Source organism: Bipolaris zeicola (genome assembly GCF_000523435.1).
Source record: "Bipolaris zeicola 26-R-13 unplaced genomic scaffold scaffold_12, whole genome shotgun sequence".
In the NCBI taxonomy this organism is placed as follows: domain Eukaryota; kingdom Fungi; phylum Ascomycota; class Dothideomycetes; order Pleosporales; family Pleosporaceae; genus Bipolaris; species Bipolaris zeicola.
In genome coordinates, this window is record NW_006912061.1 from 124717 (window position 1) to 140162 (window position 15446).

General features: G+C 50.3%; 10 protein-coding genes across 10 annotated transcripts; 6 read left to right on the forward strand and 4 right to left on the reverse strand.

Annotated features, from left to right (window-relative positions):
- Window positions 1-590: 590 nt before the first annotated feature.
- COCCADRAFT_33150 (uncharacterized protein) lies at window positions 591-942 on the reverse strand (the record flags this gene model as incomplete). Its single annotated transcript, XM_007709867.1, has 2 exons — window positions 591-728; window positions 838-942. The coding sequence occupies 2 exons, from the start codon at window positions 940-942 to the stop codon at window positions 591-593; spliced, it is 243 nt and encodes an 80-aa protein (XP_007708057.1).
- A 1520-nt stretch (window positions 943-2462) lies between these two features.
- On the forward strand, window positions 2463-3342 carry COCCADRAFT_33151 (uncharacterized protein; the record flags this gene model as incomplete). Its single annotated transcript, XM_007709868.1, has 3 exons — window positions 2463-2558; window positions 2613-2746; window positions 2844-3342. 3 exons carry the CDS (start codon window positions 2463-2465, stop codon window positions 3340-3342), a joined length of 729 nt encoding a protein of 242 aa, XP_007708058.1.
- A 311-nt stretch (window positions 3343-3653) lies between these two features.
- On the reverse strand, window positions 3654-4182 carry COCCADRAFT_85046 (uncharacterized protein; the record flags this gene model as incomplete). The annotated part of the gene is made up of 2 exons (XM_007709913.1): window positions 3654-3706; window positions 3771-4182. The coding sequence occupies 2 exons, from the start codon at window positions 4180-4182 to the stop codon at window positions 3654-3656; spliced, it is 465 nt and encodes a 154-aa protein (XP_007708103.1).
- Window positions 4183-4550: 368 nt separating this feature from the next.
- On the forward strand, window positions 4551-5429 carry COCCADRAFT_85072 (uncharacterized protein; the record flags this gene model as incomplete). Its single annotated transcript, XM_007709914.1, has 3 exons — window positions 4551-4610; window positions 4657-4760; window positions 4817-5429. 3 exons carry the CDS (start codon window positions 4551-4553, stop codon window positions 5427-5429), a joined length of 777 nt encoding a protein of 258 aa, XP_007708104.1.
- A 1119-nt stretch (window positions 5430-6548) lies between these two features.
- Window positions 6549-6868, reverse strand: COCCADRAFT_1493 (uncharacterized protein; the record flags this gene model as incomplete). The annotated part of the gene is made up of 2 exons (XM_007709824.1): window positions 6549-6716; window positions 6836-6868. The coding sequence occupies 2 exons, from the start codon at window positions 6866-6868 to the stop codon at window positions 6549-6551; spliced, it is 201 nt and encodes a 66-aa protein (XP_007708014.1).
- An 893-nt stretch (window positions 6869-7761) lies between these two features.
- COCCADRAFT_84938 (uncharacterized protein) lies at window positions 7762-7914 on the forward strand (the record flags this gene model as incomplete). The annotated part of the gene is made up of 1 exon (XM_007709915.1): window positions 7762-7914. A coding segment is annotated over one exon (153 nt), but the record flags the coding sequence as incomplete, so codon positions are not given.
- Window positions 7915-8025: 111 nt separating this feature from the next.
- On the forward strand, window positions 8026-8199 carry COCCADRAFT_85095 (uncharacterized protein; the record flags this gene model as incomplete). The annotated part of the gene is made up of 1 exon (XM_007709916.1): window positions 8026-8199. One exon carries the CDS (start codon window positions 8026-8028, stop codon window positions 8197-8199), a length of 174 nt encoding a protein of 57 aa, XP_007708106.1.
- An 820-nt stretch (window positions 8200-9019) lies between these two features.
- COCCADRAFT_1494 (uncharacterized protein) lies at window positions 9020-10982 on the reverse strand (the record flags this gene model as incomplete). Its single annotated transcript, XM_007709825.1, has 2 exons — window positions 9020-10173; window positions 10886-10982. 2 exons carry the CDS (start codon window positions 10980-10982, stop codon window positions 9020-9022), a joined length of 1251 nt encoding a protein of 416 aa, XP_007708015.1.
- Window positions 10983-11878: 896 nt separating this feature from the next.
- COCCADRAFT_33156 (uncharacterized protein) lies at window positions 11879-13128 on the forward strand (the record flags this gene model as incomplete). The annotated part of the gene is made up of 3 exons (XM_007709869.1): window positions 11879-11942; window positions 11999-12353; window positions 12402-13128. The coding sequence occupies 3 exons, from the start codon at window positions 11879-11881 to the stop codon at window positions 13126-13128; spliced, it is 1146 nt and encodes a 381-aa protein (XP_007708059.1).
- Window positions 13129-13740: 612 nt separating this feature from the next.
- On the forward strand, window positions 13741-14948 carry COCCADRAFT_85141 (uncharacterized protein; the record flags this gene model as incomplete). The annotated part of the gene is made up of 3 exons (XM_007709917.1): window positions 13741-13797; window positions 14171-14416; window positions 14484-14948. 3 exons carry the CDS (start codon window positions 13741-13743, stop codon window positions 14946-14948), a joined length of 768 nt encoding a protein of 255 aa, XP_007708107.1.
- Between the last annotated feature and the right edge of the window lie 498 nt (window positions 14949-15446).

Sequence of the window (15446 nt, forward strand, 5' to 3'; positions counted from 1 at the left end):
ACGAGTCGTCGCCAGTGAGGTTGCAATAAGCTTTTCCCCACAGTGGCGATGTTCTTTTTTTGTTGTGGGCGACCGTGCGGGCAGGGCTGTAGGGCTGATATGCGGCCCAAGTACCAAATTTGGAGTTGCAGAAAAATTGAGTTGGCAGGGAATTTGGCAGGGAAATTCGGTAGCCACCTTTTTTTTCTTCCTTTCTTTTCTCTTCTTTTCCCTTGCAAGCGGTGGTATCTGACTTCTGTTTTTTTGCTGTACGATATCATTGGGGCTTTCTCAACTTTTTATCTTCTCGTTTCTTTTTAGCGAAGCGTTGGAGTTGGCGCTGAGACCAGATAGCTGTGGCAAAATGCTCGAGTGTTCTCTAACTAGTGGAGACTCTCTCGTGTTCCTTTTCAAGACATTACTTTGGATGCATACACACACCTTAGTTGTATTGTGAATAATCGTGACTTTGATTCATCAGTGTCATCTATTATAGTAGCGGTCTGGGGTGCACACGCCCCATGTTGCCATCTTCATTAACCACGTCCAGGCAGCTATGCCTCATCCCTCCAGAACAGTCAAGCCCGTTGCCATGTAGCCGACCTCTTTCTTTAACCGTGAGTAATATCCTTGACGGTACCGTCCTCATCAACGTGTACGTTCAGCCTGTCTGGCTTGAAATCCATAGTCTTCATCGAGTCGGGCCCGAGGACGCGGTGCTGCTCTGGGAGATCGGTCTTTGCGAACGTCTAGCGATTTCACTCAACTCGTTAGTTGCTCAGTCCAAACATGTAAATAGTTATCAACATGTTTAAAGAGATAAAGGAGGAAGGAAAGGGAAGTTAGGGCAAAACTCACCACTTCATCGTGCTGCTCGCCAATCTTCTTCCCCATGAGCTTGGTCATCCACTCTTCCTTGGAGTTTCCATCCTTGGACTGGATACCGGGGACGACGAGAGGCATTTTGCGTGATGGAGTCGAATAAGATCTTGTTTGTAGAAGAGTTCGAAGGAAAGGCGTGGCTGTGGATGTAAAAGGTGTATATTGTTTTGAGGTGTAGTTGTAATGAGGATGAGAAGGGGAAGACAACCGAGTTTACTTATGTATGCAAGTTTCGGCTTAATAGTAGGGGGGGGGGGGGACACAGACCCTTGCTCGTAGTAGTGAAGGGAACTTGGCTGTTTGATGGGAGGGGCGTGGCGTGGTGGTCACCAGGCGTCAGAGATTAGGGCCATGGTTGCGTTGCGTTGCGGCCGGGGGGTGACGTCACCCGTGTCTAGCCGCGGTGAGAAGGTGGGGGTGAGTGTAGGGCGGGGTTGCTATTCGACTGGTTGTCGCAACTCTGGTAGCTTGCGTCCGCCGGCTTGTTTGCTGTTTCATGTGCTCTCGGGAGGGTTGGGACTGACGTAGTGTTGTATGTGTGTGTGGGTAGGCTAGTAAAGGTGCTTCTAGATCTTTGCTGGATCTTTTTGGTTGTGTCTCACATGTAATGTACTAGGTTGGGTTCTGACGTACTTTTTTTTTCTCGCTACCTGCGCTGTCTTCTAATTAGATAAGGGTAACAGTCTTGGGTAACTATGGATTTGGTGGAGCAGAGGGGCTTGTCTTGCAACTAGGATTGTCCACCTTCCCTTATCATCTAGCTCAGTGACATGGATCAACATTGAAACATTCCCATAACTAACAAGTCTTGAGCAACAAAATCGGTGTGAGAGATAGAAACGAATGAGATACGTTACATATCAACCTGATAGTGTTGCGAGAAGGTTTGGATCTAGTCGTGGCTTGATATTGATATTGATAAATGGACCCTGGCAATCAAGGGTCCAGCAGCTTGAAGTATCCTAAGTTTGCACAGGGCGTCATACAACCTACAGAAATAACAGAAGTTCATTGGTATAGCTGCAACTAGACAGCGGTAGGCTCATTGTGCTATGCAGAGTTCAAGTGTATTCGTAGGACATGCTTAGAATGGCTACAACGGAACTATCCACAAAAATGGCCAAGTTGTGATTATCTCCTTAGACTCTGGCCGTAGAGATAGATATTAAAAAAGCCGACAATGCTAGAAAGCTCACTGTGCTGCTGCATACTTGGACCCAGGACGAAGATTAGATATTGAGTGTGCTTCTCAGTTGATTACCCCTAGATCGTTTGAATGTGGATACTGAGGTTTCCGCTTGTACGATTAAATTGCGATTCAAACCGGCTGAATCGTAAACCAGAACAGCCTTGGCAATGTATTGGAATATTCGGCTCACAATCCACATTTAAAGTGTTGGCACTGGCGGACAGTCCCGCTCCCGACAAAAGTCCAGAATCGCGCCCAGACCTCAACGCGTGCTCACGCGTCAGGGTCCCACTAAAACTATCGCATTCGCACCTCCACATCCACTTCCAATCAACATACCGACCTCAATCGCACACCTCTCCACCACGCCCACAACCGCTAGTTCCTTCTGACGAGTGTTTTGTAGTTGACAATGCCGCCCAGAAAAAGCAATGTATCCGCCGTGTCAAATGAACCCAGTCCCGTAGCACCAAGATCAGCGCCGCGGGATGACAGTCTGGGTGTCGAGGTGCGCTGCATACTGAGTCAGAATCGGAGCGCAAGGCTGATGACCCGACTATAGGATCTGAACTTGCCCAAATCGATAGTGCAGCGTCTGGCTAAGGGGGTGCTGCCGCCGAATACTCAGATCCAAAAAGATGCGCTACTTGCCATGAGCAAGAGTGCAACCGTGTTCGTCAACTACATTACATCATGGTATGTCTGCCTACGCTCCGCTATCATGCTCAGTGTCGCATGCGCCGAGCCATCTTCTATACTGCTGAACCAGCACTAACAATGGGCTGTTTGATAGCGCCGCCGAGAAAGCCCTCAGCAACGGCAAGAAAACCGTCATGCCCAAGGATGTCTTCGATGCCATGCAAGAACTCGAATTCGCCTTCATGTTGCCCCGTCTTGAAGCCGAAGTCACAAAGTTCACGAGCATACAAGCCGATAAGCGGAACACTTATAGGAAAAAAGTCCGTGAGGAGAAGAAGGCATCGTCGTCAACCGGAGGTGCAACAGAATCGACGCCTACAAAACCAACAGCGGATGGGGATGTCGTCATGGAAGAGGTGGATGATGATGGAGAGAGGGCAGCGAAGAGGGCAAGGAGAGAGAGCGGGGACAATGCCGAGGGAGATGTCACGGAAGAAGAGGGGGATGAGACAGCAGACATTGAGGACGAGGAAGTCGAGGATGATGAGATTGAAGAGGAGGTCGAAGAGGAGCGCTTGGTAGAGGATCCGCTCGAAGAGAAGGAGAGCAGAGAGGACGATGACGACGACGAAGATGGCAACGACAGTGACTGAGGAGCGATGCTTTTTCGTACGGGTACTGAGATATCACTGCATGGAAAGGGCGTTTTGGCGGAACAGAGTTGAGCATTGATGTTTATTCATGAATGGAAGCACAGAGCTATCCGGGTGCGCGATGCACCTGCTCCCACAAAGATGCTTCGTATAACTTGTATGTACGGTTCGATACCCAACAACACGCTTGGACATGTCATACATGGTGCGTTGTTCTAATGCCATAGAGCCTTTGCCTTTCGTACGTTGTATAACCATAATTCGCTAGTATGTTCACCTCATTAAGCAGTACGACCCTCCAGCCTCTCCTTTCAGCGCTTCGCCTTCGCGGCCACGCTCGCATCTAGAGGATCACCGTACCGCACTACCTAGATGTCAGCCAACTTTTCCTTCTCCGGAAAGAATACACGAAAGGGAATGTCACTCACGTTTGATCATATATCCCTTGTCAACAATGTTGTCGAGTGCTCTGTTTTCCTCCTCCCTCGCCCTTGTGTTCATCCACTCGTAGCCCGGCTGATCCTCCTGCTTGCTCCACTGGTAACCTGTCTCAGGATCTGTATGTGTCCCGCTTGTGCCCAGGGTGTTTGTTGCCGAGGACTGCATCGTGCCACCAGACAATGGGCGCTTGCCGTTGGAGTTTACACCCAATGTCTCGCGAGTCTGGGACTGGGAGTTTGGCGGCGAGATTTCGTTTACGGCAGCAATATTTGCGTTATGTGGCGTAGCTGGGTTGTTTGGAAGCGCCTCATCGGGGAACATTTCGTCGTCCGAGGCATTGCGGGGGGAAGAGTGCATGGTGGAGTCTCCATCGCGGTCTGATGGGGGCGTGAGCTCCATGCGTGGTCGCTTGGACTCCATATTGGTTGGTGTTGACAGAGTAAAACTTACCAGACATTTCGGTGAGTATTTTGGGCTTGCAAGCCGATTGTAGCTGTAGCAAGGGCGTTTGCGACACAGGGTGAATGCAGGGTGCGAGGCAGCAAGCAGTGAAATGACATAGTTCAACAGCTATCTAATCGCGGGATGTGGTGGCTAGCTCCCGCTGCAGACAAGGGTCGTCGGTGGAACCCTCGAAATATTGGCGGGCTGCGACATCATAACCCCAGACCGACTCACCTCTTCTTCCGAGGTAGCTTCCGACAACACCACCGTGTTTTTTTTTTAAATTTCTCATACAGCCACAACCGGACAAGCCCAGAAATACGATGCCACCAAAAAACGCTCTCGCTGACGCCTGGGATGATGACTGGGAATCTCTCGCCGACGTACATGTGCCCCTCTTCGCTGCTTTCATTCGCTCACGCCTTGTAGAAAGAAGAGGAAAAGCCAGCCGAAGAGCAACCGAAGCCAAAACTCACAAAGGCACAACTCAAAGCCCAGCATGCTGAATTCAACAAGCAGCTTTGGCAAGCCGCGTATGCCACCCCTCCCTTCTCCTTCATTACGTCCCGAGCTGACGACTGCGGATAAGCGAAAACCCGGAGCCTCAATGGTACCCCGAAGTACGCCCTGCACCCGCCGCAGCAACCTTCAAACCAAAAGTCACAATGCTCGCCCGCAAGCCCTCCCCCCAGGTTCTTTCTCGGAACATGGCAGGTATGAGCCTCGAAGACGACGACAGCGAAGAAGAACGCAAAAAGAAGGCCGAAGCAGATTTCGAAGAGCGTAAAGCACGTGCGCAGAGGGAACGAGCAGAGAAGGAGCGAAAGTATGCTGAAGCGCGTGAACGCATCTTTGGCTCGCCAGCTGCCTCAGCTGCAGAGGACTCGCGCAACAACTCCCCGAACAGGCCCACAAGAGGAAAAGGCCGAGGACGTGGTGGCAAGGACAGTCAGCCTAGATCGAGCAACGAGCAATCCCCCGCACGAGCAGCAGCTCCTGCACGCCAGCTCTTCGACCCAAGCTACACTCCGAAGCCTGGCTCAATGCATGGCCAGAAGAAGGAGTCTGGTATCAGTCGTCCATCAACGCCGGGTACACAAGAGAAGCCAGTCCGCCAACCCCAAGGGCCTGCACGAGGCGGTGGACGGGGTTTTGGACCCAGAGGAGGTTATGGAGGTGTTCAAGCAGGCCCGTCGACATGAGCTCATAACACTCTTGTTGTACAGAAAAGGGATTCCGAGTGTAGTGCTGATCTCTCTGGATGCTTTCAACAATGGCTATGTCGGACAATGATGGCTGGGCTAGCTGGATGAAGGGCCGTCTTTTTCTGAGCATCCAAATAAGAAGAGACGGATGAAGACAATTTCTCCCGGAGACCAAAACACCTCTCGAAGAAACCTGATATCCGCAGAGCGGCATCGACAGAGACCTAGCCCTGGAACAGCAAAGCCAATTTTCAGCATTTTGCATCTTCGAGTTTGCCCGGGTCTCCCTGCACGTACTTACGAAACTCGGGTATGCATGCGAAACACAGCATATTCGGTGTATGGCGACTCACCATATGTCTTTTCTACTCAAATGTGGTTTGCTTGTCTCACAGCAACTACCTACACAGGGAGCAGCCCACCCTGGTTTGGCAACATAGCGTCTGGACACGATCTCATAAAACCCTGCCTTCTTCCAGCCTCGCACCGAATTTAGAGAAGTTCTTAGAGAGCAACATCCGAGTTTAAGATAACCATGATCAGAGGGAGAGGGTCACAGGAGGTACAAATATGGAATGAGGTAGAGAGATGAGGGAAAAACTGGCGAAAACCGGGAGACTCGAAAGGGAGGAGTTGCTAGAACTGGAAGATGTGTAGAGTTCATTATGGGAGCAGGTGTGTTTTCGCCGGTGTTATACGATAGTTGGGCCTAGACAAAGCGCTCGATAGAACAGGGACATAGGAGTGGCATGTCGCAGTCTCGAGTTCACGACGTCAAGATCATGTTTAGCGTATTAAAATACTTAAGACAGTCTATTGGAATTAAGTAGGATTGATTCGAGGCACCTCTACTAGATTAGGGATACAACTTGGCTTCGAAGCCTTGATATTTGCTCAACCAATACTCGGGGGTACCCGTGCTGCACCTTCTACGGCAGTAAATTCTTTACTGCAATGGCCATTCGAAGCTTCACCCAGTTCAAACGCTCTCCCCTTTATGATCCGCTTCTTCACATTCTCGTATCAGAACCCTCCGCATCTAAAACCTGCACTCTCGCCTCCCCCTAACGAATCCTACTAGTTGAGTATACAGTCCCTTTCAATCCACATAATCCCTCAATTCGTCTGCATAACCTCTTCGCCCTGACATGTCTCACTCGAACCTATCGACAACCCCTGCATCGCAAGATTCGCCGCGTACTCGTCTACTATAAGCTTGATGTTGCGGTACTGAGTGCTGCTTGGCCCGAATGTTGCTAGTGCGTTGCGGAGCGAGCTTTGAAGCTTGGACGGTGTTAGTGGTAAATAGGATATAGTAGTGAGATGGTTATGTTCTGGAATGAGAGTATTCCATAGAAAAATTTTGTTGTGGCTAGTTACTGAATGTGTGAATGGCGACTTACGGAGAGTAAGAGATCGTCTGGTTGCATTGGCATAGTTGCTTGTTGGCTCTAGAGTTTTGTTTTGTTTTTCCTTCTTTTTCTTGGGTAAATTCTTCTTATTTGAAGATAGTGTAAGAGGTTGTACATACTTATTGTCGTCGTTGTCGTCGTCGCCAAACTAGTAGAAAGGGAGATTAGTGCCGATGTGAATGCCGCAGTGTATTGAGGAACAGCGACCGTTATATCTAACAGGAAAGTCTATGCCAATTTAAAAATGCTAAAAAGAAACGGGACTCCTTGGACCTCACGTGAATGACAGACGTGGTTGAGTGTGAGTCGTCTTGGACCCGGCCTCGGAGCAGAGCGGGGCATTTCGCTAAGTAGTGCCAGCCCCGCACTTTCTGTAAGTGCAAAAAAGACGCATAGATTCGGCCTAAATTGTAGAAGGAATGGGCTAGTCATAAACTTGGAGAGGAGCATTGCTAGTCATATTGAAAGCCCCTTGCTTTTTTGTTAGAGTATATAATACGTCAAAAGAGCCAGGTATTCATCAAGCTTACAAAGGCAAGATGGCCGAGTGGTCTAAGGCGCTGCGTTTAGGTTCGTTCTAAACATCCTCCGCAGTCTTCACGGGCGTGGGTGTAAGTTTAAATCTTCCAAGTTGGTTTTTCCGATCATGTTCTAATAACTTCCAGTCGAATCCCACTCTTGTCAACATTCTTTTTTTTTTTGTCCTTTTTCGGTGTTTGAAACTTCAAACGCTTACTAGGATGAACATTTTCTTTTGCTCTTCAATTCTACAAGGTTACTCTTCTGGATTTTTTTAAGGAAGGGGAAAAGGGTGTTGTAGGTAGCTGGGCTTGGCAATAGTGAACTGTGGATTATGCCGACTTTCTTCCCATATTTTTTGCCAAACGATTAGAACATGATACACAGTATACCAAACACTTTGTAACTACGGATGTTTCTCAGACTTCCTAGTTTTGTACCTCTGTATGATGATTTTTCATAGTAGGCTGCAGTGTTTTAATCAAGAGGTATGCAATGGCAAGTGTCTTTTTTTTCTCTATACCCAGAAGGCTGCAAATATAGCAGGTTAAGCAGGATAATAACTCCGGTAATAAGGAGACGGCTTTCTAAACAAGAGCCTAAATAGCATAGGATGTTATGAGGATAGTCATAACGGTATGTGCTGTATAGGCTGTTGTGACATGTATGGGTTACTTTTGTGGAGTTCTCTCGAGGGCGACATATCAGGAGCACGGAAATCACTACGGGTGTATTTCCAATGTGATTCCTTGTTTCCGATATTATTATTTCTTCTTCTTCTTCTTCTTCTTCTTCTTCTTACAACGGATGGGCCTCTTGTATCATCTGAGAATTGATCAGATGTGAGTTGCGGCAATGGAGCCAAAACGCTAGATCTATAGGCCAGCGCAAGACGATTAAAACCAGCGGACACAACACATCCAAGCAAACAGATGGACATTAGCTCTTCTGAAGATGAAAGCGGAAGGATAGGGTTTGGCGTTCCGTATGGCTTGAGTGGCCTGCATGAGTGAAGAGTCATCCTGTAAGCATTGAGCTCCGTAGCCACAGGAAAAAAACTTCTCAGAGTCACACACCCATCCATCAGAGTCTACAGCTCATCTTACCGCCATGGCGAATGTGCACCCTATGTAGGACTGGACATGAAACTTACGTGTCGTACTGTGAATCATAAACATTAGAGTCCAAACCTGCTCAGCGTGACTGCCGTGACACATCAACCACTCATGTGCCGGTAAAGTCACGCTTGGCGGCACAAGAGTCATAAGAAACACCAGGCATCACCATGATACATCGAATGCAGTAAGAGTCATTGATAAAGAATAGTTGTTTATAAGGAGACTATCGCATATACTAGAGCACGAAAACATTCTCACTAACAAACTGGTCGAGAAACCGAAACATCGTCAGCACCACATTACCACTCCCGCCAGGCGGAGTCAATCTAAAACCACATCGGGGAGACTGCACACCGGCGTCAAAAACATAAGCACAAGGCGCGTAAACACAAACCGTAGGTGATACGACCGCGAGAGAAGCCAAAGAAGGGAGTCGCGAAGAAGCAACGAGAAAGAAAAACTTTTGCCGAAAGGCAAGGCTGGTTCTTCACCAGCTCCTAACGACCACTGGGGGACCATATGAGAGAGACGAGGACATTCATTGTCCGCTGTATCCATGAGCCATAGCAATGCTCTTCCATTTTTCAACCTCAGCCTGCAGCTCAGAGTTGCGCTGCTCGAGGGTGCTGACATGATCAAACTTGCGCTGACGAGACTCACGAGCAGCAAGCGTATTGCGTGCTCGCTTCAAAGCGACCTTGTCATTGGGGTCTACCGTGATGCTTGGCAGAGGACCCTTTCGCCGACGAGACTTGCTGACGCCGTTGATGGCAGGTGAGTTGGTAACAGATGACTTCCTTCGAGTGTAGCTGTCCAAAACGATGGGGGAGCCGGTGCTGGAAGAACCAGATCGCTCCATAGACTGGCTGCTGATAGTGCGCTCCAAAGGCATGGAGATGGCAGGCGCATACACATTATCAGGAACCTTGGTCTCCTGCTCGGGGAACAGGGAGAACCAATCGCTTGTGTCGGTCATGTTGGGCTCGCCGTTGAACATGGGGGAGCACTCGAAGCTATCGTTGATGAAGGGGGAGTCACCGATATCGGGAGAGGTCAAGTTTGTGAACGCCGTAGATGGGGGCGCAGACCCAAAGGCATCATTGAAGATGTCCTTGGGGGACACGGTGCGCGTAGACCCGGCGGCAACAGAAGGATCGTTGATCGCCGTGAATGCGGACACCGAGTCCAGAGAAAAGCCTCCGTTGTTGAAGTTGGACATCAGGCTTGCGCCCGAGTCAAAGGAGTTGTTGCTGTTCAAGTCTGCCGGCATGGTGAGCTCGGAGTCGAGAGCACATAGAGGATGCACCGTACCTGCCATGTTTGTGGCGTTGTGGAGTTGAGGAATGTTGTTGCTAGAGCTGGAAAACAGGGGGACTGGGGGACGCTGGCGTAACCGTGGCTGTTGGAATTCTGTAGTGGATGACGGGGCAGAATTTGCGTAGAAGTGCTGGCCGTTGTTAAACGTATTCTGAGGAGCGCTGGGTGCTCGCTGAGGCCGATGGGAGACCGGAGCTGGTTGATCGTAGAGGACAAAGTCCGGCTGACGATGCGCGAATGCGGGTTGACTCGTATTCAATGGTTGCCGAGAGGCGTTGGGAGCTGGTGAGGAAAGCCATGTTGACTGTTGGGAAGCCGTGGTGGACGACGTGAAGTCGAACGGGGAGGAAGACGGCGAACTAAAGCTGCACGAAGCTAGACTTGAGTTCAGAGGTTCCAAAAAGGAAGACTCTGAGGTTGTGGATTGAATGGGGAAAGTGGGTATGGTGGCGGGATCCAAGGTGTCGGCTGTGAGTCGACTGCGAGACGCGGGGGGAAGCTAAAAGGCAGCCATTATGGATGACTGTCTTGTGTGTGTGTGATGCTTGTAGTTGTGGATGTGGTGAGTAAGAGAGAGCAGAATTTCAGGCAGCGAGGGAAGTGGGGGGGTTAAAAGTGTTTGGAAGCGAGCGCGGCTTCACAAAGGCCCGACCTGTGACTCACAAATGCTGCAGCAGCGCCAATACCCCTTAGCCAATAGCCTCGCCCCGCCGCACCCTCCTCCATCAGCCCTAGCTCCCAATTAGGCGGCCGGAAGCTGGCCCTTTGCGACACGGCGCACTCGGTGGATGCGTCGCATCTCTTGAACGGCCTCATTGATATGGACAACACACCTACTACACAGAGCACGAGGCCCTGTGCATCCGCTTCTGCTGGCAGCAGCAGCTCATCACCTACACTACTCAACCCATTGAGGCGATGCTTGCGACTTGGACTTGGGCGCCACGAGTGCGGCGACTCGCACTGCAGTGAATTTCAGGCATCAGCATTTGTGCGCTTGTACCAGTAGGGCGCGCAGCATGTTACATGGGGTCCCCCATGTCAGCTGCGCGCCGAAGCCGCTTGGGATGATTACCAAAAGGCCAACCTGACGCGGGCGAGAGGGCTGGGGGAGGCTTAGGTGCTGCGCCCTTTTCATCAATTGCATATTGGTGGATGCGCGGTATGCGCTCTCTCAGTTCCATGTCGACTCATTGGTGTCGTCTGTCCAGGCTTCAGCGTGTGCCCAGGCGCATTTCTGCGCAGTTGGAGGACCCGGTGCAGCGGGGAAGCAAGTTGTTTCAAGAGCGGTGAAGACAAAGGTGAAACTATGTTTGCTGGCTTGGACATCCAGCTCGTCGGATCAAATGTCTTTACGTACGCAGCCGGCCTGCAAATGGAATGTGAGCATGGCACTCGGGCCTCTTATCGATACGTAGACCCCCGTATTCAGCCGCTCCAATACCGATAGGCGGCTCAGCGGCATCCCTGTCACATGCTGCCTCTCACTTGCGACTGGTTCCCTCTGCCACCACCACTGCCCTCGCTTCACGCGCTGTGCTGTCTACCCCCTCTATCCGTAACCTGCATCGCCGGCCGACAGCAATCTGGAATATTGAACAGCAAAATCCCCACTTCACCGCGCGCCCCTGAATCCAAATGCACTGCCCAAGTCCTCCACGGCCGCGGATACCCACAAGCACTTCGACTCCACGACTTGGCTCTGCTCAAGGCCTCTTGTCCCCGCATGATCATGCTTGACGAGGAACCCCTTAGTCACATCGCCGGACTTGCCTCGCTTTCTTAGTATCCCGTTCGTTCATGGACACATGAGCGCTACACAACGCTCGTCGTGCAGATAGACAGCATGCAATCTACATGCCGTCATTAAGTGGGGCGCATGTCTTCCTGCGTCCGTTGCAGTCATCTGCACGTGAGAGTGCATGGAAATAATTGCGTCTCCACATCATGAAAGCTTACCTTGGCTTGCCTTGGCATGTAGCGACTAACACTCAGAACTACAATACACGACGGTACTGAGCCAGTCTCCTTTTAGGGAAGCCGCCATTTGTCTCCGAGTAACCCTCCGTGAGGTTGCATCATGCTATCAGGTCAAGGGCCGGTGCGAGCTGCCGAAAAGTTACACGCGGCTTGCGATGAGTGCAGTGAGTACCTCGAGCTAGGCTCCCACATTAGCCTTACGCATCTCAACAACACCCAGGGACACGAAAGTTGAAGTGCTCGGGTGACATGCCAAAATGTCTTCGTTGCACAAGAGAGCAGATAGGTTGCGTTTACTCGCCTCAGAAACAGATGGGCCGACCTAGGAAGAGGAGGAGAGAAGGCGAGGCAGACGAATCTGCCACATTCGTCCAAGGGCCGAATGAAAACACAAACATTATGAATAGTTTTTCTGAGATGCAAAATCGTTCTGATTTCGATGGCTTAAACTCACCACCGCTCCTTCAAGATACCTACTCTTCAAACGAGTCATCAGGACATGAGGCTTTGACGCCAGGGCAATTTGACCCCAGTCTCTCTGACCAGTTGGGAATACCACCTGGGTCCAACTCCGCGTATGTGCCCTCTGTCTAAACACCCACCAACACACTAAAGAAGCTCAGGTCTCATTTGGAGCCGGCAATTGACCCATCATTGTGGGAACTGCAACCTGACACGTTAACCAACAACATCAATCAACCCCTATCAAACCAACAGATTGCAGGGCCATGTACCTGCATCACAACAACGTGGATGGTACTTACTGAACTACAAGCTGTCACAGCCTTCGACTTTCCCCAAGTCGTCATACCCTTGAGAAATGCCATGTCTGCATTGGCCAACATAATCAGCTGTCCACAGTGTCCCAAGGAGCCCTTCAACGCGATACAAAATATACAATCCATTGTTTCTTTGATGAAAGCAATAGTCCAACGCTTCAACAAGGTACTATTAGAAGTCGACCGCGAAGCTGCTCGCCTGGAAGAAGCCGGTCAGAGAAAGCCATATCGGATTGGTGACAATAACCCTGCCTTGTCCCACCTACATACTGGAACCGCAGACTGCCCAATGGGCTTCAATATTGAATTGGAACCCAAGGACTGGCGGCGTCTAGTAAAGACTGCGCTCAAGACAGAAGTGTACGGAAGAGGAAGCAATCCATGGCCACTGCTAGACCTAGTGAAGAAGAGCGAAATGAGACAAGAGGAGTGGCACAAGGACCGACACTCTTGGGTTGATGAGATGATACAGTTACATGGTGGAAGAGAAGAGTGCCATGTTTCACAAGGCTGTGAGGCTTTGGGAGCGCAACATATCCGGAGAGCAATTGATAATCTCAAGTGGGACTGATTGGAGACCGCACATGAGTGTAACTGATGGGTGGCAGGAAGGCACTACTCTTGGATTTCTTCAGACTTCGTCAACTTCCAAACTCCACCACTATGAATTGCATGCTAGTTGTCAAACTTGTAGTGAATGAAAGCTAACCGTACTGGCTATTACTCGGGCGCCTGGCAATCTGAGCATACAGTAAACAGTCTTAGTATGGTTTGAGAGAAAGAAAGAAAGAGCAGTTTAGAGACATCTAGATTAGACACGATTCAATCGTAAACTTCTCAGCTTGTGCACAATGTTCAAACGGGTCCTGTACGTCCAAACAAGGGAGGGATCGTACGCAGTTGCCGCGGCTTCGAGCCGGGTGGGGCGAGTCCGGGGTCGCTTAGGGGTCGAGTCGAGACGACTAGCGTGACCGGAGCGGAGAAACAAAGATTCAGAGTGGGATGCACATGCAACTCCCATCCCACTAGGTCGGCGCGCAATTCACTCGTCACCGCGTCCCGACCCGTGTTTGTGTTCGCGCCCGATCGCACTGCCCCACCTCGTTGGTGGTCGCACCCTACAAACAGCACTCACCAGCACCCGTCACTCCCCTTTAGGCAACCTGCCGACAGCAAGCGCACCATGGACGACTTCAACAGCGAGACAGACAGCGACTATACAAGCTATTGGCGAGATTGGGTAGGTACATGGACACCTCCTCTACTTTCGGCTCTGGTATTGCTTGCGTAGCATGATATATACCGTCAGACATGACTATTGTGTACATGTATGGGTGGCCCAAAAAGGTGCTGCTTGCATGGTATGGCTCATTCGCTTGTCCTTCACTGCAAGGTCACGTCTGATCATACACCAGTAACCCTTGCGCCTTCAAGGGCTACCTTGCAGCATACCAGTGCCTTCACCCTATTGACGACTTCAACAACGACTTCTTTGCGGCGGACTGGGACCCCCTCCTGCTCCTTAGGTCTCACTGGTGGCTGGACTATTGGCGGGATCATAGAGATGTAGAGGCAATTTAGATGTGTTCAAACCCGGACTAATACTTGTGTAGTTTATATCCTCACGAGGAAACGAGTACTTTTGCGAAATTGACGAGGAATACCTTACCGACCGCTTCAACCTCACGGGTCTGAATACCGAGGTCCAATACTACCAATATGCGCTGGACCTTGTAACCGACGTCTTCGACTTTGACTGCGACGATGATATGCGGGAACAGATTGAAAAATCGGCGCGGCATCTGTACGGTCTGGTGCACGCTAGGTACATTGTCACGACTAGAGGTCTGGCAAAGATGGTACGTGTCTTGTCTGCGGACGCATGTCATGCTCCGGCTCAGCGCCTATACTAACAAAATACCATAGCTCGAAAAGTTCAAAAAGTCTGACTTTGGCAAATGCCCACGCGTAATGTGCGAATCACAACCCCTCCTTCCAATGGGTCAATCCGACGTGCCCAATGCCTCGCCCGTAAAGCTTTACTGCGCCCGTTGCGAGGACCTCTACAACCCAAAGTCCTCGCGCCATGCCATTATTGACGGCGCATACTTTGGCACCTCGTTCCACAACATCTTGTTCCAAGTCTACCCCGCGATGCTTCCCCCGAAAACACAGCGACGATACGAGCCCCGTGTCTTCGGCTTCAAGGTGCACTCCGCAGCAGCGCTGGCACGGTGGCAATCGGACAAAAAGGAGGAAATGAAGGATAGACTGAAGGCGCTGAAGATGGAAACTGGATTCGAGGAAGAGGACGAGGAATTAGAAGACGACGATGATGACGATGACATGGAGCTTCAGGAAGGCGTTCAAGGTGCGGCTGCACAGCTGTGACAAATGGGCCTGTAACGGCCTTCTTTTTCCTTCACACAAGACGTCTAGGCTGAACAAAGCGATACACGATAGAGCATGGATCTACGAGTTGCTCATCATGGACAGGGTAGGCTATGAATAGGGTTTGGAGCATATGCAAATGCCTCAGACTAGCATGGATTCGGCGATAAGGGCGTCATGGCTGGGTTAACAATGGGTATCTGAGATACCAAACAACCCGAAACGATCAAAGTAATTCAAATTCTACCGTTTTTCTGAAGCAGATTTTAGTGCAATACACATGGGCAGTGTGATGAAGGCAATGATTTGGGTAATGTAACATTGCGTGTGATTTGCTATAGCGGAGAACGACAGTGAATATCATATCTCTCTTTTCTGTTCTTTCTTGATCCAAGGTTGGAAACCAGTCCATCCCAGACCTCTCTGTATACCTACATAACCACCGCCGAGATCCAAGCGAACGTTGATACAAAGTCGAGAAACAATCAAAAGAGTAGA